The 21,909-nt window shown below is 43.2% G+C and overlaps 3 protein-coding genes across 5 annotated transcripts; 1 reads left to right on the forward strand and 2 right to left on the reverse strand.

Moving 5' to 3' along the window:
* Positions 1-802: 802 nt before the first annotated feature.
* LOC143332435 (sialidase-3-like) lies at positions 803-4,039 on the reverse strand. Its single transcript, XM_076749856.1, has 3 exons — positions 3,495-4,039; positions 3,077-3,316; positions 803-2,964 (listed from the first exon to the last, which is right to left on the reverse strand). Exons 2-3 carry the CDS (start codon positions 3,299-3,301, stop codon positions 1,957-1,959), a joined length of 1,233 nt encoding a protein of 410 aa, XP_076605971.1. The 5' UTR covers positions 3,302-3,316; positions 3,495-4,039; the 3' UTR covers positions 803-1,956.
* Positions 4,040-4,267: 228 nt separating this feature from the next.
* xrra1 (X-ray radiation resistance associated 1) lies at positions 4,268-10,574 on the forward strand. Of its 2 annotated transcripts, none has more exons than XM_076750798.1 (16): positions 4,268-4,393; positions 4,879-5,027; positions 5,115-5,186; positions 5,275-5,347; positions 5,440-5,537; positions 5,829-5,977; positions 7,132-7,236; positions 7,339-7,456; positions 7,531-7,629; positions 7,717-7,810; positions 8,433-8,551; positions 8,658-8,768; positions 9,350-9,482; positions 9,610-9,725; positions 9,835-9,940; positions 10,014-10,574. In XM_076750798.1, the coding sequence occupies exons 1-16, from the start codon at positions 4,303-4,305 to the stop codon at positions 10,187-10,189; spliced, it is 1,809 nt and encodes a 602-aa protein (XP_076606913.1). In that variant the 5' UTR covers positions 4,268-4,302; the 3' UTR covers positions 10,190-10,574. The 2 variants fall into 2 exon arrangements, with proteins under 2 accessions (XP_076606913.1, XP_076606914.1); XM_076750799.1 differs by having other exon boundaries at positions 7,552-7,629.
* A 6,010-nt stretch (positions 10,575-16,584) lies between these two features.
* On the reverse strand, positions 16,585-21,709 carry chrdl2 (chordin-like 2). 2 transcript variants are annotated; one of them, XM_076750634.1, is made up of 11 exons: positions 21,574-21,709; positions 21,002-21,114; positions 20,783-20,876; positions 20,538-20,683; positions 19,548-19,641; positions 19,254-19,315; positions 18,561-18,729; positions 18,258-18,446; positions 17,978-18,151; positions 17,331-17,423; positions 16,585-17,240 (listed from the first exon to the last, which is right to left on the reverse strand). In XM_076750634.1, exons 1-11 carry the CDS (start codon positions 21,638-21,640, stop codon positions 17,107-17,109), a joined length of 1,335 nt encoding a protein of 444 aa, XP_076606749.1. In that variant the 5' UTR covers positions 21,641-21,709; the 3' UTR covers positions 16,585-17,106. The 2 variants fall into 2 exon arrangements, with proteins under 2 accessions (XP_076606749.1, XP_076606747.1); XM_076750632.1 differs by having other exon boundaries at positions 16,965-17,240; positions 17,963-18,151.
* Between the last annotated feature and the right edge of the window lie 200 nt (positions 21,710-21,909).

Genomic DNA, 21,909 nt, shown 5'->3' on the forward strand with positions numbered 1-21,909 from the left:
ACTCAGCAACTATTTCAGTTCATTTAGCGTTTCTTCACTCCTTCATTTTAAGTGTACTCGTGGATTTGTGGGCTGTTTTTAAAGGTTTACATCATCAGGAGGAGTCACATGCAAGTCTGAAGAAGGGAAACAGACAAGCATATTGTTGATTTGACAGTAAGATCATTTTGAATACATTAGCCTTATTCTTAGAGCTTCTACTGAAGATGCAGCATAATTGTAGTGGCCTTACTAAGTGTGTCGTTACCAGCATTTGTGCACAACTTTTTACATTATTACATTTTCATTTGTCCGGATACTCAGACAGCATATAAATCATGATAACAGCTTCTTTTCTTTTGTTAATTGCACTTTATCAAAAAACTACCACCCCCTTAACAGTCGACATGTCATAACGTCATTTGAAAAACCTGAAAAATACAGAATATGTGCATTCCATCCTCTCCGAACATGCTCCTCCCTGTCCTCAATTCATCCCTGTCTGCACATCTGCTGAATCACACTCATCTCCCCACAGGTCGCTTAACAACAGCAGCCTTTCATAACATTTCAACATGCCCTAAGCCCCCTTTAGCTGCTGAGGGAATGAAATGCTCCCTTCAGCCGATAAAGTGTTTCTTTATAGCTGCTTTTAGAACCACACCCATGCCCTGTTCTGCTGTCCCTTACCCCTCTCTGACAGATGATTATTGTTTCACTTTTCTTTTTAATTGTTTATCCCAACAGTGAGATGTTTCGAGCAATAATTAGTGTAATGGCAGTATAATTAGAAGAAAAAGAGCAAAACTGAACCAAACAGCAGTCGGGTGATCACAGCTTACTTTTATTTTCTACTAAAATACATGTTTCATGCAGGTTTTGTCACTTTGCACAACAGTCAACAAAAACACAATGAAACTGGTGCAGAGCCACCTGGAGGCTTTTCGCCTCACAACATTAGGCAAAAAAAGGATGTTGAAGTCGCTCAGTACAAGGTTTTGTGTGCGCAAATTTCTAGTGGCTTTATAAATGGCGAGTCTTCATCTTCTGTTACATGCTGTTACATGCTGTCACTTGATACCCAACAGTCAGCCAATCACATCTGGTCCCAATGCTGCACTTAATTAATAATCCCCGGGGGAGAAGAAAAGGCTTCTTTGAAAATCATACGTGTGCTGGAGAGGGGAACGTAAAGAAAGTGGCCAGCGAGATATTGCTTTTGGACATGAGTGTAATAAAAATCAGTGTGCAGTACAAAGTAGCCCAAATACTCTTGACAGCATATCTCTGGTAATCCATCGACTTGATTCAAAAACTCATACAGTTCGGCTGGTCTCTTCATTGATTAGCTGGGTGTGAGCAGTAAAAAGTGAATGTTTATCTTTTCCATCCAGTTTTGTGACCTACAGACAAGGCTGCGCGCTGACAGGCTGTCACACAGCTGAAGTTCAAACCGTGGAGTCGAAGGCATACGTGAATCAGAGAATACTAAACGTAAAGGAGAGACTGAGCATGGAGGAAACTCTACGCTCTACTTTACAAGGCCTGCTATGATCTTCATATGAAAATAAAAAGAGGTAGGCAAATTCTCTCCGCTGCTCAGGAAACACTGAGTTTAATAAGATGCAGAAATGAGTATGAAGCACTTGTCAAACATGCTACACACAAAGCCTGTTTTAAAGATGACAGTCCAGCACAGCATGCTTGAAATCAGCCACCCGGCCTCTTAAAAATCGCTTCCTTCCTTCCACAGCTGCTTGCATATTGATACTATCAAGACTTGAATTACTTTTTTATGTAAACAAGGAGACAACAAAACACACGACTCATGCATGCATTATCATCTCCAGAACGTAGAACAACAGTAAACACGGACAAATGTTACTGCACAGCATATTTAGTGGCTTTTGCTCGGACGTCTAGGTTGCAGGAGAATGTTAGAGAGCTTTGTTAATACAGAAATCAAGCAACCGCAATTCAACGCATCTTCTTCTCTTTCTTGCTGCCCGTCTGCATGACATCATTAAGGGTAAACGACATGAACGCAATCTGCTCAAGTTCACTCTCCTTGCCGCACTCCATCAAGCACGAAAACTGATCCTTGTCTCCGTTGTAAGCCAGGTCTGAATAGCCGCTGGGTCCCCTGTGGATGATCCTGGGCTTGTCCCATCCTGATGAGTGCAGGGGGGACCGGTTCAGATACACGCCCATGTCCCTTCTGCTCGACTTGTTAGTTGGGTGGATGAAGAGGAGCCAGGTTTGGGTGTCTGGAGACAAGAGCGATGTGCCACAGGCTTTGCTTTCGGCGTCGTCGTTCGGGACAAATTCGGGAGCGGGGAAGCCGATGACGCTACCTTGGCAGCCTGACGGCGGTTCAATGAGCTCTGGAGCAATGTGGGGTTTGTCAAAATACACGCCGCTGTTTTCACTCAGGGCCTCGCACCTGTGGCCTCCAGCGTTACGAGCATTGCAGTAGAGGTGACTCCTGCCCTCATGATCTATAATCTCGGCCATTTCGCACTCACATGACTTTTTTCGAAGCATTTTGCCAATATGCCACGTCTGGCCAAAGTCTGCACTATATATTGACAGTGCACGGGGGTAGACTGTGAAAGGAATGGGGAAGGAACAGCATCTGTAAGGGACATAGTAGGCGTAAGCTGGGATGATCAATCTGCCGTTCTCCAGCTGAACGCCGTGGCCTGGACCCACAGCGAATGTGGCCCACTTATGGATGGATTCGCCAATCACGCTTTCTGTTAAGTCTTTCGCTTGACTCCAGGTTTGCCCGTCATCGCTGCTGCTGACGCAGCAAAGACGGGCCTTGTTCTTACCTGTGACAATCTGCCTGATCTCTGTGGTGATTCCCCAGATGCAGATGAAAAACAAAAACAGTGTTTTGCTGTTTTTTTCATACACAGGGCAAGGATTCATAGTGCGGTGGTCTGGTAGACATGCTGTCGACAGCTCCTGACTGGACGACCACTGGAGAAACATGACAAAAGACAGTGATTAAAAGGATGAGCATGGCTGAAGTTGACACTGATTAGTGTTGAAGCAAAGGTTCATCTGCTGGTTATTGTGTGTGAATAGTAACCTGAACAGATCCATCAGGCTTCAGGGTTCCTCTTCTCATCACAAGACTTTTGGCATCTTGGTCAGCAGGCGAGGATCTTTTCTCTGCAAAGGCAAGGAAGGTGCGACTGTGTCTCAGATAGATGAGAGCAGGAATTCTGTAGGTTATCCCATTTAACTCCTTTTCAAACAAAGTTGTTTTGATCGGCTCCTCATCGCTGCCACTCTTTGATGGTGTGTTTCCCATGGTGGATCACAGTTCCTGTGAAGAGAAATTGATATGACAAGTCGTAGCTTGTTTTGTAGTCTTGCTACAACAATCTCTAAAGCACAGACTCACAGGAAGAGTTCACACTCCAGCAGCTCCTCATAGACACATATGATTGCATTGCTACAAATAGCATCGAGCGTATACTGTGCACGCAGAGCGAAACCCTTACCTTCACCAGCGACTCTTCTCATTTGTCACCCTTGATCTCAGCGTGAACGGCATTATACCGTATAATTTCACGCCACACCATGAACCTCTGATGTTCACGACACTGATGCTACGGGTTGATCAGAAAAGAAGATGCCACTGAAGCGAGAGACGCCAACGCACTCACTTCCCTGTTCGCTTAGACACGGTGTGACTAAAGTACAAGTCGGATTTAACTACCTGTGTCAGCAAGAGCTCCGGTGATTCAGCTTGGTCAAGAATTTCTCATTTTATTGTGGTTGCATAACAACTACAGGGCAGACAGGGCAGGAGTAAACACTAACATAGAGCTACTCCGGTTTGCAGCATCACGCATGCGCAAAGTGGACAATTCAAATTAGAAGCTCGCTAGCTAAACAATATAAACGTACACGGGTCGAAGATAAATTCGTCTTGACGAGTACTTGATATGTTGTGTCACATACAGAAAACCGCTGCATCTTCCTGACATCAAACATGTCATGCCTTCAAATACCGCAGCTTGGGTGGGCGGGCTACTCTCTTATCAGTGAATTCGATCTTTGACTAGCCAGCCTCACCGGTTTCTTCCGCCTTCGCCTGTAAACACAGCGTCCGTGTTTACGTCTTACAGCCCCCTGCCGGACGGGAGGGGTAGCGCTCGTCTTATATGCTGTTGCTAGGACACGGCACTACAGTGAGGCTCAATATCAAATACACTGCAGCAAGTAGTTGTGCCAGTTCCGTTGGTGAAAAGCGGAATCGACAAACAGAACTTGTTTCGTGATAAATGCTTTACTGAGGCAAACCAGATGACCGCAGCGTCCAATAAACTTGATGATGGAAAGAGTTATCCCACCAAATGTTTCCCAGCCCGGACATTACTCCATCGAAAAAGAGAAGGTGCGTTAAGTTTAATTAGTCCATTAAGAAAACGTTTGCCTCGCATGTTAAGGCACTAATAGCCTGTGGTTATTTGATTAATCACTACTTCATGTATGCACTGGTACACATTCAGTCTCACTGAGGGACTTGGATGAGATCAGCCTGAGATGAGCGATGAAGGATCTCTGCAGACTTGCAGATTGACAGAATATTTTTCTGCAGTTGTTTTGATATTCAGATAATTGTCTGAGACATCCATCAGGCAACAATGCCAAATAATTCTTTGGTGCCAGCTTCCCAAATGTGATGGTTTGCAGCCTCTTCTCTGTTTTACATCACTGTACATTGAAAGGTGTAATTTGAGCGTCAGCTTTGGCAGTGGGGAATTATGAAATAATTGTTGGAGCCCAAAAAGACTTTTCACTTTTGTAAATCTACTAACAACTTCATCACTCATCAGTATCAGTGGATGTTATTTTATTCAGTGCTGTCTTTCCTCGTAGGTGGTGGTCACTGGCTTGTGGCTTACGGAAAGGCAGAGGAGCAGAGATACAGGACTGTGCGTCGAAGAATAAAAGAGACTCATAGAGAATGTGAGAAGGACAGGGGGACGGATAGACCTCGTGGTAACACACTGGATGGACCTTTCCTGGTAAGACACTGAGGTCTTCGTATGTGAGGCGCGCTCATTTGACCACAGAGGCCCCAAACTATTTCAGTTCTCACTTTTCTTTTGTAGCTCCAGTTACACTGTGTTGATGAGCCGTCTGAGCTCTGCTCTGTTGACGTCAGCGAGCAGAACCTGGACTCTGTAAGAACCACTTCTCCCATTTTTTTTTGCCAAAATAATTTGGTAGTTTGTGGGTAAAATGATGAAAGGCTTTCTTTACTGTGCACAGGTCAAACCAGAGGACCTCAAGGCGTTTGACGGTGTAGTTTACATCGACGCGTCTGTTAACTCCCTCTCTTTAGGTGAGCGCTCTTACTTTTCCTGCACATTCACCTTCATTAAGTTTTAGGGCCTGTTACAAAACATGATGAGGAAATATCTTATTTTTCTGCAGGATCCTTCAGCAGTTTCGTGTCTTTAAGAGAACTCAACCTGTCGCTAAACAGGCTGTGCAACATGACGTTTCATGCTGCTGACTTCCCTTATCTCGAGGTAAGACGACATTACATTTAGATAGAGTGTCATTACTATTTTTAATGCTGTTTATTTGAATTATCAACATGTCACAGGGGTAATATACAACTTGACATGAGTTCTTTAGTCCTGACAAGCACTTGAAAGCCTTTCACTTCCATCCGTGCTCTTATCTTCTTCTGGTTCATTTCTCAGCTTGTCTCTGAGCAGCAGCTAATCTAGAGAAGTGTTTAACATCGGTAATATCTCACATTACAAATCTCATTCTTGCACTCTTCATTTGTCTCGACTCTGTTTAAATCCTCACAGGTTTTGGATTTGTCCTACAACAGTTTGTCAGCTGATGATCTTGTGTCCATCGGCCACATTCCACGTCTAAAGGTCCTTCGTCTGACTGGAAATCAGCTTCATCACCTTCCTCCTAATCTGGCTTCTTCCGACCATGACACCACTCAACTGTTAGTTTCACCTGTGATCAGACAGCTTGCCGTGCCAGCAGATGATCAGCGTTGAAGCGCATACATCGAAATCAATCGCTGTAGTCTTTTGTCTGCCTGCTTTCACGTCAGTGCATGAAAAATCCACTTCTCCTCAAACTGTATTTGCTCATAACTGATTAAATTAGCAGGCCTGGTCTTGCTTTCCTATCCAGACTTCACACACAGGTCAGCATGCTTTGTGTTATGGCTGGTGAGACAGTGGCAGAAAGCCTGCTTTCCACATGAAAGTTACTCCAACAAATGTTGATATGAGTCAAGGAGAAGCTGGCAGAATGCGAAACAGAACTCATCACAGGTTTTCCACAGTAAAATGCAAATTCATCCTCGAACCAAAGGTTGACGCTGCCTCCTATTACTGCAGAAAGTATCTTTGATTGGTGTCCTTAAAAAGGAAGCGCACGTAATGTGTCTCCCTCAAAGTATTAACAGGCCTTTATAGTTCCACGAGTAAGAAGGGATAGGAAATGTATTCAAAGATCTTTAACCAATAATGATGCAGTTATTTTAGTTTCATGGGTCTTTCAAAACTCTGTCTGTCCGTCATCATTTGGTTTGTTAACTCATCATGTATCAATCAGCATTCAGTACGTTGGTGTGACTTCATAACATAACCAATGATGGAAGAAGCATTCAGATCCTTTACTTTTTCCAACAAAGTATCATCACCACACTGAAAATACAAGTACTACAAGTCCTGCATTTAAATCCATACATAAGTAAATGTATGCGAGTATTATCAGCAAAATGTACTTAAAGTACATATAATACTTGGCTAAATATACTCAGTTACATTCCACAGCTGAGCGTAACTTGTGCAAACAGTTCATTCCAGAGAAAACTCAAGATGCTTTTAAAACAGTTTTTAAAGTGGCCAAGAGGGGGCGCACAAATGCTCCAAATTCACACTCCTGGTTTCTGCTGAGCTGTAGTGACTTTCAGTACACCTGCTCCACAGCCAGGTACAAAAGTCCAGCAGACGATGGTGCGCACGCATACTGTATTATGGTATTTCACTGTAACTGTAAGGATTTAACTGCATTATGAAATACATGCAGTATTTATCAACGTGGACTCATGCTGATGACTTGTACTGTTCTTTTCTTTTTGTCCAGGCCGCCTGAAGAAGAGCACACGCGCTTTAAAGCTCTTGAGGTTCTGGTGCTCGACGATAACAGACTGTCCTCTGAAGTCTTCAACAGTCTTGCAAACCTCAAGAGGTCATGATGTGGTCTGAAGTTTGCTATATTAAAGCATTGCTTGAGACAGACTTGCAATGCATTCAGCATCACTTATTAAGCATTTCTAATTGTCATTTACAGGCTAAAGTGCTTAAACCTGCAGGGGAACCGCATTTCTCAAATACCATATCTGCAACTGGCGGATGGCTCAAAACCTTTGCAGACTTCTACTGCTGAACATGTCAAGAGACTCTCACAGGTAGTTCATTCTGCTGTTGGTGTTTGGGTTCGTCGCTGTGTCTTTATAGCTCTTAAATCTGCATTAAACTTCAGTTGCGTGAGGTCTTCCCCAAGGAACGCTGGGAGGAGTACTGCAGAGGATCCAGTTTTCCACTACCTCAGCTTCAGTTCCTCAATTTAGCTGACAACAAGGTGCGTTCAGTAATCTGTGCAAATAAATCAACCACGGCCCCTTCTGAAAAAACGAGCTGACAGGTCTCATCTACGTTTCCTCAACAGATCGCAGAAGAAGAAGCTCTGATGGCCGTCGCTCTTTTCCCAAAGCTTCGCGAGATTGATATTCACTCCAACCCTCTGACCACGCAGAGAAGTGGTAACCCGTCTCCTCTCCTCTCCTCTGAGGCTGGCAGTGACAGTTTCTTCAGGTTTATTTTAGGTTTCTTGCTTGATGAGAGCTGCCTGAGGAAGGCTGATATGATTAATGACAATCTTGGGAAAATACTCATCCTCAGCACGTCAGACCTCCCCTGCAGAGACGCTGGTAGCGAAGACCATCTCTTTTTATGTCATCTCTGACTTTCTGCAATAAACCCGGGGCAATCAGTTCAAGTATTTAACTCCATTAGTTTTCCACATGAATGGTGCATTACCCAAGTCAGCAGAAAAAGTATCACGGTGCAACGTAATGCCTCACATTTCATCCAGTTTGTTTTGTATTCAGAAAAAGCACTGAATGTATTGATAAGCCGAAGCACTGATGGCGCAGACTGCATGTTGTCTGCGTATAAACCTGATTTGAAGTCATAACCTGTTTCAATACTTTTGGTGGCTATGGCACATGCCTGAGATTCCAAGGCTAAAACAATAACGGTGAGGCTGGCGGGTAGAGCGAGTAACACAAAAGGGTTCAGACAAGATACCATAGACACGGCACCATTATATAATGGTTTGACCCATTTTGCTAAAATCACCTTCATGTCTCTGTTTGAACGCAGGAGACCCTCCCTTACTGACCTATTACCTCCAAGAGAGACTGGGCATAACGATAAGGCGTAAGAAGACGCTGGATGTTGGGAAGCTCCCGCTGAAGGTGTCCATTGATCCAAAGTGGAAGGTTGGATGTGTTCTGCATCTGCATGGGCCTCCAGATTTCACTATTTGAAAGTTAAACAGTTACTTCAATGGTTTTTTTGGGGGGGGTTGACATTTTTGTATTGCAGGTGGAAGAACGAATCCCAAAGGTGTCAAAGAAGCCACTGGTGATGGATGCACCTTGTCCTGCTCAGCTTGAGAGACGTGAGCTGAACACAGAGCACTTCTTTCTTACTCAGGTAGGAACGTGTGATTTTATTATTCCTGCTCTCATCGGGAAATATCAGTTCTATAACCTTTGGGTTTCTAAATGCTTTTCCAATTTTCAAAGTCGTTACTGCCCGCCGGTGGTGGAGGAAGTATTCAGGTCCTCTACTTCAGTGAAAGTACTAATAGGTAATAAGTGAAAGTCCTGCATTCAAAGTGTTCCTGAAGTGAAAGTATGTAACAGTCCGAACATCATCATCATTAAAGTGACAAAATGCTCATGTTTGAAAAGCTTGAATGATAACATTTTTCTCATCTCTTCATTAAAAATGACTTAAATGATTTTCAGAATAGCTGTCAATCAATTTTCTGTCATTGGTTCATCGATGAAGCGTCTCAGCTGCCCTCACATTTACACCATACGTTTTAAGCTTTGTTTGCAAAAATGTATTGAACTAAAGCTGTCAGATAAATGTGGTGGAGTAAAAAGCACAGTATTTCCCAGTGGCATGAAAATGTGCTTAGTCACATCCTCCACAGGTGCCTGTGCAGTTTCTTTGTCTCAGCGTTTCAAATGGTTTTCTCTCTTTGCTGAATGCTGTTTCATGTTCAGGCCACTGACGCTCCTGAGTACCAGTTTGATCCTCAAGCTGATGAGACAGAAACTAGAGAGAAGGAGGAGACAAACAGGGACGACACCAGGTTGATGGACGTCACACTGAATCCTGATGTGGTGCAGCCCATCGGTGAGGACTGCCGTTTCACCTGCAGCTGTTTATTTTTGAACATTTTCCTTAAGCCCTGACAAACTTTGGCTATACAATCAGCCCAAAGTGAACAGGAATAAAATATTGTTTCTCTTCCTTTCAACAGGAATTCAAACAGCTGTTCGGATGCTGGAGCACACACTGAGGAATCTTAATGTTTACAGAGACTCGAAACCAAAACTTGATTGCATCCAGACACCATACAGAGGAAGAGAAAAAAAGGTTTTGCGAGCACAGAATTCATCTTTATTCACACTCAATATGGCTGTCAAATAATAATAATAAATCTCGCAAGAACTATGAAGAACAAAATGTCCTTTTCTGTGCACAGATTAAAGAACTTCCACCTTTGAAACCAATGAAGCGGCCGGCTGAAAGGGTGGAGGAGATGATCAAAGAAATCAAAGGGAGTACAACAATAAGACAAGTCCCGTTAAGTATGCGCCTTTCTGATCCCATGAGCGTACATGAGCTCACCTTTCTTCATGTAATACTCTGCTTTCTGTGCAGGCAGCGCCCTATGCGGCACAGGCGTTAACAAGCAAGAGGCTCTATCGCTGCTGAGGGATATGAAGACGAAGTACAAGATGGTCCATAAGAAAACAATGGAGCAAGCAGCCAGCATTGAGTACCATAGAAACACTGACCGAAGCAGAGCTGAAGCTCCAGCTGTGCAGATGCTCTAATGCATGTTTACGAGTGTTTGATTAAGCTCTGGTTTTCGTCTTGCCTTGAATGACACCTCATTAATGTTGATGTGCACCCAGTGTGAGTGGAACTGATGAGGAAACACATTTTGTTTTGAAGTTCACCAACAGGAATCCTGTAGCCTGTAACAGTCAATATGTTGGAGGTTTGCATTTCTCCCTGCATGGGGGGGGGGCGACAGAGTTCATTACAATGAATGTCTGTGGATGTGACTGGGGGCCATGTGCTGAAATGACTGCCTCTCTGTCTGATTAATATGGTGACAAGGATACAGTGATGGCTTTGAGCAGCTGCACCACCTCTGCCATGTCCAGAATGAATCCAGCATGCGTGCACCGTTTGCCAGCAGACAATAAAAAGCTGGCTGGAGAGGCAACTGTTTATGTCCATTTGTGTCTTTTTGGTGCCTGAAGTAAGTCTCTCACACATAAAAGTCCTGCATTGTTAGCATCAAAATACACAGAGTACAAAAAGTAAAAGAACTCGTAATGCAGAATTTTTGATTCCATAATAATATATATTATTATGGAATATAATTATGTATATATATTCATTAATAAGAACATCACTTTAATGTTACAGCTGATGAGGGTTGTTTTTCATCATATAGACTGCAGGGTAACTTGTGAATTTCACCAAAGGCTCAATAAAGATTTATCATTTTATCTGTTTATATTATATTTTGTGTTACTGATCTGAATCTACAAGGTACCTAGTGATTAAAGGTAAATGTAACAATAAATGTAGTGGAGTGGAAGTAAAAAAAAAAAATACATAGAAAATATATAATAATATACAAAATCTGTCAAGTACAAGTAGCCAAATTGTACTTCAGTACAGTACTCGGGCTGGTCTGTGTTGGACAGGAATCAGAGTATTTTGGAGCAGTAGGTGTTGGTAACTCTGAGCAGACCTCTGCAGTTCAGCGTGATTTACAGTCACAGACACGTCTGATTACTGCGAGTCCATACGTCACATGTGACATTCCTGCGAGCTTACAGGGGATGCTTTTTCGTTTCTGGTCACGTTCTGTTTTTCTTGTTCATCCTCTTTTTGATTTCCTTTTGTCCTTCATATGATTTCAATTATTTTTCCTCGGCGCAGCTCCAGCAGACGTGGAATGCACTTTGAGCCCAGGTGGAATAAATCAATAGGTGCTCTGGAGATATTTCATTGGATTTGACATTATTGCATTCATGTGTGGATGTTTCCTGCTTCTGTATGTATTGAATGGTAAATATATACAAGATGTATTGCAGACAGATAATCCAGCCAGAAGATACTTTATGGTTACGTTATCTAGTGCTTTATCATCCTATGACACGTTTCACATTTTCACTGCTTTTAAATTTCATTCATTGCAATTAATTTATTATCCAAATATTTTTGATTTATGATATTTATTTCAAAACTGCTGCAAAGCCTTCTCAACATATAATCTATTATTATATGAAATTCCCGCCATTGTCATTCAAAACCAATCATGAAATTTTTTTTTTTTTACGATAACAAAAAAAAAAAAATTTAACAGCTGGCCATGCTTTCAATAACACAACACAATCAAATATCAGAGATTTAAAGTTACAGCACCGTAAGTGGTTTACATATACGACCATTGATGTTGCTCTGATGAATTATTTCAAACAATCAGTGGTTTCGTGATCTGTGCGATCAGGCAGACACCTGGGCTTCAGTCTGAGGGTCCTGTTGGCCTCTTTTCATCTCTAGTGGTATATTTGACGGTAATGAGGCGACTGTGCCAAATGGCAGAGATTTGACACACTGCAAATACTATTTTCCAGTTCGTCGGAGCAGAGCTCGTCCGTCCTGCAAAGATAGAGTTTAGAAAGATACAGCTGCTAAAAACCTCCGATGCTCAGCGTGATTGAATTACAGAGAAATTGTGATAAATCTCTGCAGAATTTCCCACAATGCTTTTCCTGCTCTCTCCAGGCTGCAGCGCAACCCAAGCAGAGGCCCTCCGAAGATTTGCAGTTGCGTTCAGTAACATGGTGGAGTTTGTTCTTCAGCCAGCGGGTCCTGGCATGGGCCTCTTCTGCCTGACCAGAATGTTGTTATGAAGTAATTTTGAAGTGATAATGCTTCGTACCTCAAACAGGCTCGGGTTGCATAAGTGCTGTGTTTTCATGAACATAGTATTGCGCAAAAGGACATTAGTTTCCACAGTTTTGGGCAGTGATCAGTTACATTCGCTGGCATTCACTGACCTCATCATTCACAAGACTTATCAGAAGCTATTTTTTCCCCACATGTGCATGCACTTTCCTTTGTTTGTGTTTGCGGCTGCGTTGAACCTTTTGAAGCCCTCCTCTGACCTCTCCGAAGCTTTTTTCCCCCTTCTTTTTTCATGTAAGCAAATCAATTTTGAGTACTATCAGAGAAGTAAAATGTAATCATGGGAGAGACAAACGACCAGAAGAAAGGTCAATGTTGAAGCGGCAGAGGTCAGAACATCCTGACTTTTATGGTTTTAGCTCCAAAAACACGGTATCCTGCACTTCCCCTCTTAAGACTTTAATACAACTGTTTTCATAGTTAGTGGTACTCTTCATGGCAACTAAACTGAACCTTAAGTTAATTTCTAACTGCTCATCAGTAACTTTTCAAACATCAATGCACACACTTTGCTATCTGGCCTGTTAATACTGGTGATTTACACTTACTGACCTGGTGGAGGCACGCATGCTAAAGAAGTGAAAATGACCTCCTAATGCGACAAATCCCTTCAAGGCTAAAGATAATTGCACAATCCACATATGTCTGTAATTTATTCCCTGCAAAGACGATGCCAAAAGTTTCACTCTAATTAGTTTTACTTCAGGTTGTCGAGTGAAGCCGGTGGACGTCAGTGTCTCTTTTGTATTTTCATTGGACTCTTCTTCACATTAACGTCCACACAGAGTAAACAAACAGACAAAAAGGGATCAGTTGAGCTTTTCCTCTGAAGCCTCTTTTGTTCTTAGCATGAAAAACTGATGAGGTGGGTTATTAACTGAAAACACATTTTCATCCATGCTCTCGGTGATATAACAGAATCTGGCAGGAGGGCGAGACACTCTGTCCAAATGCAAAAATAACAAAAGACATAGTGGAGAAAGGCATGATGGTGTGCGCCTTAGGCAGCACAGACCTTTGTTTATATTTCTGTACATGATTTATTTGTTTGTTTGCTTGTTTTTCTCCATTTCGCCACAGTGCATTTTCACATCTGGAGCAGTCTTCGCTGCAATCAAGCCTGAGAAATGTTTGGGTAAGGTTTGTTTGACTCTCAAATTGAGGGCCAACAGTTAAGCTTTGAGAATAACCCTGTGGAGACTCAGACACCAGATTTGGCTCAGGAAGAATAGGCCTGAATACCTCATCAACACTCCTCATTACTCAAGTGCCAAATGAGTTCACTGCAGACTGGACCTATTCATTATTTCTTTTGATGGACAATTGAACTGTAACACACTTATCATGTAATCCCGGAAAGGCTTCGGATACTCTGGCTGACATCTGAAAAGAGGCCATTATTAATTACAGATCATAACTGTAAAGTTGTTGCTGGTCGTCTTTATTCTGTGAAACAAAAGGTCTCGCTGCGGTCTGTCTTTAATAGTTTACAGCCATTACAAGCACGTGTTTAAAATGTTGACCTTTAAACCGAGCCGCTCAGGATAAGGGGATGAAGACCAAAGTGTTCATGACATGTAGCCCGGTATTGTCCGTGTTTTCTTGGCCAGACTCCAAACATCAGCTAAAATGATCAGGGCCAACTTAATTAATGAGAGGGTAAGGGTGTAAAAAACAGAGCCCTTGATAGATTTCGGAAGTATTTTGATGAAGTATAAACTCAGGGGCTCTGCTGAGCACCTTAATCAGCTATGAAAGCAAACACATCTATCAGACTTAATTAACTTAACACAATTTGGCTCCCTTTGAATCAAAAGGCTGCCTGATTGATTTGCAATGCTTCAGTTCCTCACAAACACTGTATGCATCGGCGAGGAACCGCTCGCTCGCAGCACACGAGGAAATGTTTTATTTAATCTTTCGAAACGAGTTCGACTCAGCTGCTTTCCTTTGCAAGTCAGCGCGATTACTGCAGAGCTGCAAAAAGTAAATCCCGACCTTTCAGAGTTTTCTGTAACGTGCATGTGTTGATGTTCTCCGACTGGCTCGCAGAAGGAAGCGACGAATAAAACAACAGCACGAGATCTGTTAATATCACAACAATGGCTCAGGAGTGCCCCCAATCCTGCCCCGAGTCGTGACCCCGAGTCTCACATTTTCTTCACTTCTCACTGAATCTGGGTTACATGGGCAGCAGGGTGGAGTACACATACACAGAGAGCTGACCGGCCACATGATTTATACCTACTGACTGCCCCCAGCTGTTACAATTGCCAGAGCCAAGACTAAGCATGCATAGCTGAATTGGCCCGTGAGACGAATCCACAAACATCCACAAAATGAGGACTGATAGGATTTCCATCAAAAATGACAGACAAAGAGATCGAAACGAGCAGCTCCAGATTCGGCAAGTGTGCTGTAAATAAAACTCGCTCCAAACCTGCACAACATTCAGCAGTTAACGACCTGCATGGGAAAACGGCGACGTGAAAATGTTAATTACTAATTTAAGTTGGCAGCAATAAAGTAGAACACCCCTTTCTCACCCCTTTGACTGGAATGGCCTCTGTAGAGACTGTTGTAAACTGCCAGGTCCAACAGTTTACACAAAAATGTGACGGCCTTTTTCAGAGAGTAATGAAGGCCCACAAGGGAAGTGCATCTGTTTCAAAATATTGTTTCATGCCTTCAGTGAGAGACAGACATAGCTGTCTGGCGCAAAGTGTGAAAGAAACACAATGAGTCATTATTGTGGACGGGGAGGGGGACAGAGAGAGCACGTCGGGAGTTCACAGAGAAGGGAAGCAATATTATTCTGAAGCGCCCACTCAGTCTACCAAATCTGCAGTTGCACACTGACTGAGTCATGGGAACCGCAGTGATAATTTGACACCTGTTGATCAAAGAGGCCTGCGGACAGACTGCACACAGTGCTGCGGAGCTGACATGGGTTCCAGAGAGCTTGTTATTTCCATCGCATTTGCTTTAGCGGTGTTATTCCAAACTTTGGATTTGTTTTTTGTGGCACTTGTCTAATTGTTAAGCGTGATGTGCTTCCTTTACTCTGCGGCTTGGGAAATACAGATGCCCTTCAGTTTCTTGGCCTACATTTAAATCGAACAGCACACCCATTGAGAAAAGGGTTTCATTTTGCAACGAGCGGGCCAGGAAAAAAATGGAGACAGATATAGCCATGCCAGAATATTTAGAATTAGCGCCTCGCGATTGTATGCCTCCGCCAAGCAGTCAAGTTGTAGGTTTACATCCACGTACATGCCAAGTATCAGACCAAATTTTTTTTTATCATAATTAGTATAAGAATTCTTGAGTTTTGGCCAAAAACGTGTCTGGTATGGTCACAGTGACCTTTCACCTTTAGCTACCAAATTCTAATCAGTTCATCCTTGAGCCCAAGTGAACATTTTTGCCAAATTTGAAGAAATTCCCTCAAGGCATGTTGACGAAATCAACAACCAGAAAACATGAAGCCTCCAGCCGCGGCTGTCGCCAGCGTGGAGACGTAACCAGTGATTCTCACGAGACTGCTGGTGCTGGGAAAATACTGTATGTGTGTGCACGTTTGGGATCGAGGTGAACTTCTGCTTTTGATTTTCAGGCCTCTGATAACATTTCATCTCCAGCGGGAAAACAGTTTATCCGGCCTTCCGGAGTTCTATTTAATGGAAGCCTTCAGGCGGAGACGGTGCTCGGGCCGCTCCGCTGTGGCCGGCATGCAGGCCACAAATGAATCAGCAAATCGCTTTTGAACGCCTTCAAAAACAACTGGGAGCTCTGAGCCGCATCTTCAGCCTGAGACATATCCCACTGTCTCGCTGTGTTTGACTCTTGACGTTTCTATTAAATGTGGCCTGTGCACCATTTAAGCATCGAAGTTACGGCTTAAAACAATTCAGAAAAGTGTTAACTGGTGCAAAAACAGCACATGCATTCAGCTGCATCAACTACGGCCACTTTGGAATAAAAGTATTTGTGGTATGTGGAGTTGTAAAATGTCGTTAGGCTACGATAACAAACCAAATCGTGGCTGCATAAAAGTAGCTACAGCAGGTCTATAGTTTGACATGAGGAGGAATCGGGAAAGGCTGTTTTCACACTTACAAACACACAGTTGTGACACAGCTGCGTTTTCACTGGATGCCTCCTGCGTCTGCATGTAAAACCCATTCAGTCACACGTATGTACACAGAAACCATGCAAGAACCAGTACGCTTCAAATAAGGTGACAAAACCACTATCTGTATTTACAATAAATATGTTGATGATCACAAAACATCCTGAAAAAAGCCTTTACATTCTGAACAGAACGTGGCCCATTTGCCCAGCATATTCGAAAACACAAATTATTTTCATTAAAGCGAAGGGTTTGTTTGAGAAATACCTCAGCCACAAAGTCCTCAGTCATCCAATAGATGCACATATGAACATGAGAGAGTCAACGTAGCTTAAACGGCCAAATTCAGAGCTGGATGCTGAGCTTTTTCACATTTACCGTCCGCCTAAATGTTTGAATTATAACCATGACAGATATTAAAACACTGCTACAGCTCGCGTTTCGTGACCTAATAATTTACAATATGTGATGATTAAAACACGATGGACAACAATGTATGAATCAACAAACAATATTATAAATGAGAAATCCCACTCGTATTACAGGACTGATGCAGGACATCCAAGTGCAACATGTATGAATAAAGTACTGTACTGAATATAAAGAGTGTCGAGGGAGGACCAACTACTAGGGTGAACACAGGTCTTCTGTCTGCTTAGGATTTAGGAAAGTCACCATCTCCCGAATGCCGTCTTCACAAATTGTGGTCTGAGGAGCTTTACTCAGGTTTTCTCCCTCCTCTTTGAATTTTCTCCACGTTTCTGAAAAACACGCTTAAATTAACACAAAACCAACACGGACGTCGTCAAATGAGCCGGGATGATTTCACGAAAAGGTGGGACGAAACAAACCTTCGTCGAGTGTTGTGAGTAACGTGTAATTCTCTGGGTGATCCATTATGTCTTTTCTCTGAACGTCGCCAATTTCCATTAATTGTAAAACACCTGTGTGCAAAGAGAAAGAAGTCCGATGAGAGTCACAAACTGGTGCCGTCATACTGTGTATTTGTCTTATGAGTAGTAGTTTTGGAAAATACGCTTATTCGTTTTCTTGCGGACGCGTTCATGTGTCGTTCTTCAGAGATACACTGACCCTTTGAGCTTTCTTCTTTCTTCTACGTCCCATAAATATGGAGCTACTGCCAGCTGCTGGTTAGCTTAGCTTAGCTTAGCATAAAGACTGGAAACAGGGGGAAACAGCTAGCCTGGTTCTGTACAAAGGTAACAAAATCATCCGGCTATGCTCCTCTAAAGCTCACTAATCAACAGGCTGGATCTTATTTTTTTGTATAACTGTAAAGGTTCTGGGGTTAGGTGCTCGACTATCTCTTGGTTAGCTCTTTATGCTAAAGCTAACTGGCTGCAGGCTATAGTTTCATGTCTGACGGACAAACATCAGAGGGGTTTCTCATCAAACTCTCCGCCAGAAAGCGATTAAGCGTATTTAACAAAACGCTGAACAACTCCTTTCACATAAATCCTACCAGTAGTTCCAGTACCTTCTACAGCTTTCCATACTTGCACTTCAACCTCAGCAGTACTTTGTCTCTCAACAGCAATGATCCTTACTGTGTGGGGCGGGTCAACTTTCAAAGACGACTCTACTTTATACACCAAGAGGCTATTTTTAAATCCAAGGTAACAGTGAGTCTGGTTACTTTCAGCTTTACTCTCTGGAGAGAAGAAAAGACAGACGGAGATTGTGCAGATGACGCTTACAGCCAATCGATATCATGTCAGTATAAACAGGTCATCATGCTGTGAGCCATGTTTGACTACCTGGACAAGTCTTACAGCACTTTCCCACTGATTTCAGAGGATGCTGGCACGGGTACTGGCTAGGGCACGTGATGCGTTTACAGTCCTGGAGGCCATCAGTACAAGTGCACAGGATGCATTCCAGGACCTTCCCCAAAACTGGGTGCCACATGTCTCCATGAGAGTACGTCTTGCCATTGTATAAACACGCTGAGAGAAATGGAAAACATGTGAGCGTTGTGCTACATATGGAAACAATCGGAAACGTTGCAGGGAACAAATCAAATACCTATACAGGATCTTTTTCTTTTGACATCGTCTCACCTCTTTGGTGTTTCCTCTGCAACAAAATCTTCACGGTGGTCTCTGAAGCCCCTTTGAGGTTAAGTTTACTGAGGCTCAGGCCTCTGGGAGAAGTCCTGACCCTGGGTGGAGTGGCACGGTCGGACCGCGCCCTGCTCTGCTCTCCGGAACACTGGTCCACTGAATGCCTCTTTTGTGAGCACAGACATAAAAAACACAGTTATCTTCCATCTCTTCAGCTATTGGCTTTACTTGCTTTTCCTCTGAGTGATTGCTGAAGGAGCATCATCATGAATCACTGCCCACATCTCAGCCTTCTTCAGGACTTAAACCAGAACGAGACTGCAGTGGAGTCTTATTATAAGGCCAAGTGGTCCGTGCACCTTCAGGGAAGATCTGAAACCTCTGAAACAGCAAAATTGGTGCTTCAGAAATAATCTGAATAATATGATGATGCCAAGTTGAGCAAATTATCGTTGCAATCCCTAAGAGAAAATTGATTTGTTTGCTGGACTGCACGGGGAGGTCAAAGGTCAGCATCAGCAGCTCCCCTGAAGCTTGTAGTGATCTCACTGTCACGTTCAAGGACACACAAGGACAGCTGCAGACCTAATGACACAACCTCGCTGTCTTCTACTGTATTTAAGGTGAGTTTGATATGAAAGAGCATTTTTTAGGATGTATTAATGTTGTGATCATTCGGCAAGAACATACAACGCCTCTGTTCAGCTGCTGGCTTCCATCCTCAGTTGATGAGGACCCACTGGCGCCATTATCTAAAGACCAAAGAGACACAGACCAAAACCAAGTGTGAGGACAATGCAGTTAACACACATGGCAGTCATTTACATCAGGGCTGGGTTGCAATTCATGATACGATCATATTGTGACTTTCTTATTAATCAGCCATATGCTTCGGCTTCATCTACAATTTAATTCCTAAAAAAAAATATTTCTGCGGGCGGGAAACAGTTAAGTCATTTTCTCAGTTTGGTGGAGTTTGTCTACCTTTACACACCAAACAGCAGGTATCTGGAACTGAGACTGGCGAGGAGCAGGTGATTGGTTGACATGTTTTCAGAGCGCAGAAGATGTTTCCATTCTGAGAAAACAGAGGGAGGGAAAATTTCTTACTCTTTAAATTTCCAAGTATGCGCTCCAGAGGGGAAGGCTTAAGTACTCCGAGGTTCCTGCAGGCTTCTTTGGACCTGCTTACATATTTATATCACTCGAAATTACCAAGACAAAGTCCAGACAACATAATCACAGCATCTTCTGAGATCTAATGGTTTTGAAAAATACAAGCAAAAACTGAGACATTACGGCGAGACAGAATGAGACAAAACTGCAGTAAATCGTGTCTTCTGTGATATAAAGCAAAGCTGAACAGACACCGCAGTGAAAATGGAGCAAGTCATTACCGACAAAGAGACACGTGCAAAAATACAGGGGATAAATGTGATTTTTACGGCTCTGAAACGAGGACTCATCCTCATTATATTGTTATGTGATGTCTCCTTGGAAACATCTGTTCACAAACTCCACTTAACAACTCATAAAATTAACGTCGCACATCATGTGGCCCTTTTTAAGAACAACTCCAAGGTGATTTCAACTTTGGCTTCGCTGCCGCTTTCCACTCTGATATCTGCCCTTTTGTTTTTAGAAATCTAAGCTTTCGTCACTTCTCTTGTGCCGATGACAGCCGAGCTGAGCCAACACGCAAACCAAAGCAAGATGCTTTCCCCGGCAGCTTCAGGATTAGCTGAATCATTAAAATCAGCATTAGCAGCTATAAGTTAATGGGCAGAAACGCACACATACATACACATAATGAATTTTTGATGCGTGAAATATAAGACGTGTTATCAAATAAGCCACTGCTGGAAGCTGTGGGAATGCTGCACAAGCAGCCTTTATGTGGCACTAGTGTGGAGCCTCCGGCAATATTTTTAATAAAGTAATATAAACAAAATCAGTAAATTCAATGGCACTTACAGAGCATGTGCATATAACACACTGGTTGCTTTGCTTGGATGGGAAGAGGTCGTGCTTGTTGAAGGTCTCCCCTGGCTGATAAATACTTCCGTTGTACCTGCAGGATTTCACGGACGCTCTCAGCCCTGCAGGGATCCTGGGCTCATCTGAGGAGGGCACACATCACACAGGACAGAGGTCACAAGGAGCACGGAGGGCGGACAAGGAGGACTCAGAGCTGGTGAGGCGTTTAGGGGACGGCCTACCTGTGCATCTTGGACAGCACTGCTGGGGATCAGTTACTGGGTTCTCACACGGCACAGCGGGACACTTGATTGTGCTGCACTTCACATGGCCTGTCTGAGGGAGAGCATACACCTTTAAAGCACTCTGCCAGCAGCTCAGAGCTCTTTAGACGGTGGAGGAATTTGAGTGCATTATTCCTTTAGATGTTTGTGATGAGGTTTATAAATATGGAAAAGCACCTCTGTGCAGACACAGCGCATGCAGAACATGAGTCCGAATGGCTCCAGATAAGGATGCCAGCTGTCCCCTGGGTTGTAAGTCTTGTCTTTGAAAGTGCATACCACCCCGGACCCTGGATGTCAAACATGAGGAGGATGAGCCCCAGCATTGAGAAAGGCATATGGCGCAGATGAACCGAACAGCAAAAACAAAGGATTTTCCATGTCAGCTAATACAAAACATTTGTCAAAGCCATTTCGCCAAAGCTACAATCCGCTCCAAGTAATGCAAACTAGAGGAAAGCACGAAAAACTGCACGGATCCCACCACAGCCCATAATGAACATTAAAACAAAACACAACTCATGATTTCACTTCTGGCGGCTTCTGTGGCAGAATGAGGGGAAGGAGATTCACCACAGAGCAGAAGAGTTCTGTTTGGAGTGATAGATGTGGTCACTCTGACAGTGATCGGTCAGTTTTGGTAAAAAAAAAAACTTTGCTGACTTGAGTCACAGCTTCATGCTTTTCCTTATCTTCAGCCCCGCACGTCTGATCAGGACAGAATAAGCATCAGAAGGGTCCGTTCTTACCTTTCCGGGGTTTCAGCTCCGCATCTGCAAACCAAATGATGAAACACAACAAAAACGTGGACTTCATTTTTTACATGTGCGTGGCTGAGTCTTCACCGCGTATTAAATACTGTATGTGTGTCTGCGAGACACAAACTGCAGGACAGCGTGAAAAAAAAAAAAAAAAAAAAAAAAAAAAAAGCAATCAAGCTCTTTCATGGTTGATCTTTGGCGCCTCCTTCAGGAGACAAGAGGTAGCGCCAGCTTTGGGGCAGGGATGACAGTGGAGTGACCCCAAACCATAAACTAGATCAGATGTGCAGAAAGTAACAAACGATGTGTTAAGGCTGCGAATTC

The sequence above is a fragment of the Chaetodon auriga genome, chromosome 15 (genome assembly GCF_051107435.1).
Source record: "Chaetodon auriga isolate fChaAug3 chromosome 15, fChaAug3.hap1, whole genome shotgun sequence".
NCBI classification, from domain to species: domain Eukaryota; kingdom Metazoa; phylum Chordata; class Actinopteri; order Chaetodontiformes; family Chaetodontidae; genus Chaetodon; species Chaetodon auriga.

What these genes read in the sequence shown, in the direction of transcription:
- xrra1 (XM_076750798.1), top strand. Translation starts at nt 4,303, where the DNA reads ATGACCGCAGCGTCCAATAAACTTGATGATGGAAAGAGTTATCCCACC. An exon ending in CTGACTTCCCTTATCTCGAG is followed by an intron (nt 5,538 to 5,828) that starts GTAAGACGACAT and finishes AAATCCTCACAG; the next exon opens with GTTTTGGATTTGTCCTACAA. An exon ending in ATGTCAAGAGACTCTCACAG is followed by an intron (nt 7,457 to 7,530) that starts GTAGTTCATTCT and finishes ATTAAACTTCAG; the next exon opens with TTGCGTGAGGTCTTCCCCAA.
- chrdl2 (XM_076750632.1), bottom strand. Translation starts at nt 21,640, where the DNA reads ATGAAGTCCACGTTTTTGTTGTGTTTCATCATTTGGTTTGCAGATGCG. An exon ending in GTGCTGTCCAAGATGCACAG is followed by an intron (nt 20,684 to 20,782) that starts GTAGGCCGTCCC and finishes TGCCCTCCTCAG; the next exon opens with ATGAGCCCAGGATCCCTGCA. An exon ending in AGCAGCTGAACAGAGGCGTT is followed by an intron (nt 18,730 to 19,253) that starts GTATGTTCTTGC and finishes TGCTCACAAAAG; the next exon opens with AGGCATTCAGTGGACCAGTG.
- LOC143332435 (XM_076749856.1), bottom strand. Translation starts at nt 3,301, where the DNA reads ATGGGAAACACACCATCAAAGAGTGGCAGCGATGAGGAGCCGATCAAA. An exon ending in AGCCTGATGGATCTGTTCAG is followed by an intron (nt 2,965 to 3,076) that starts GTTACTATTCAC and finishes ATGTTTCTCCAG; the next exon opens with TGGTCGTCCAGTCAGGAGCT.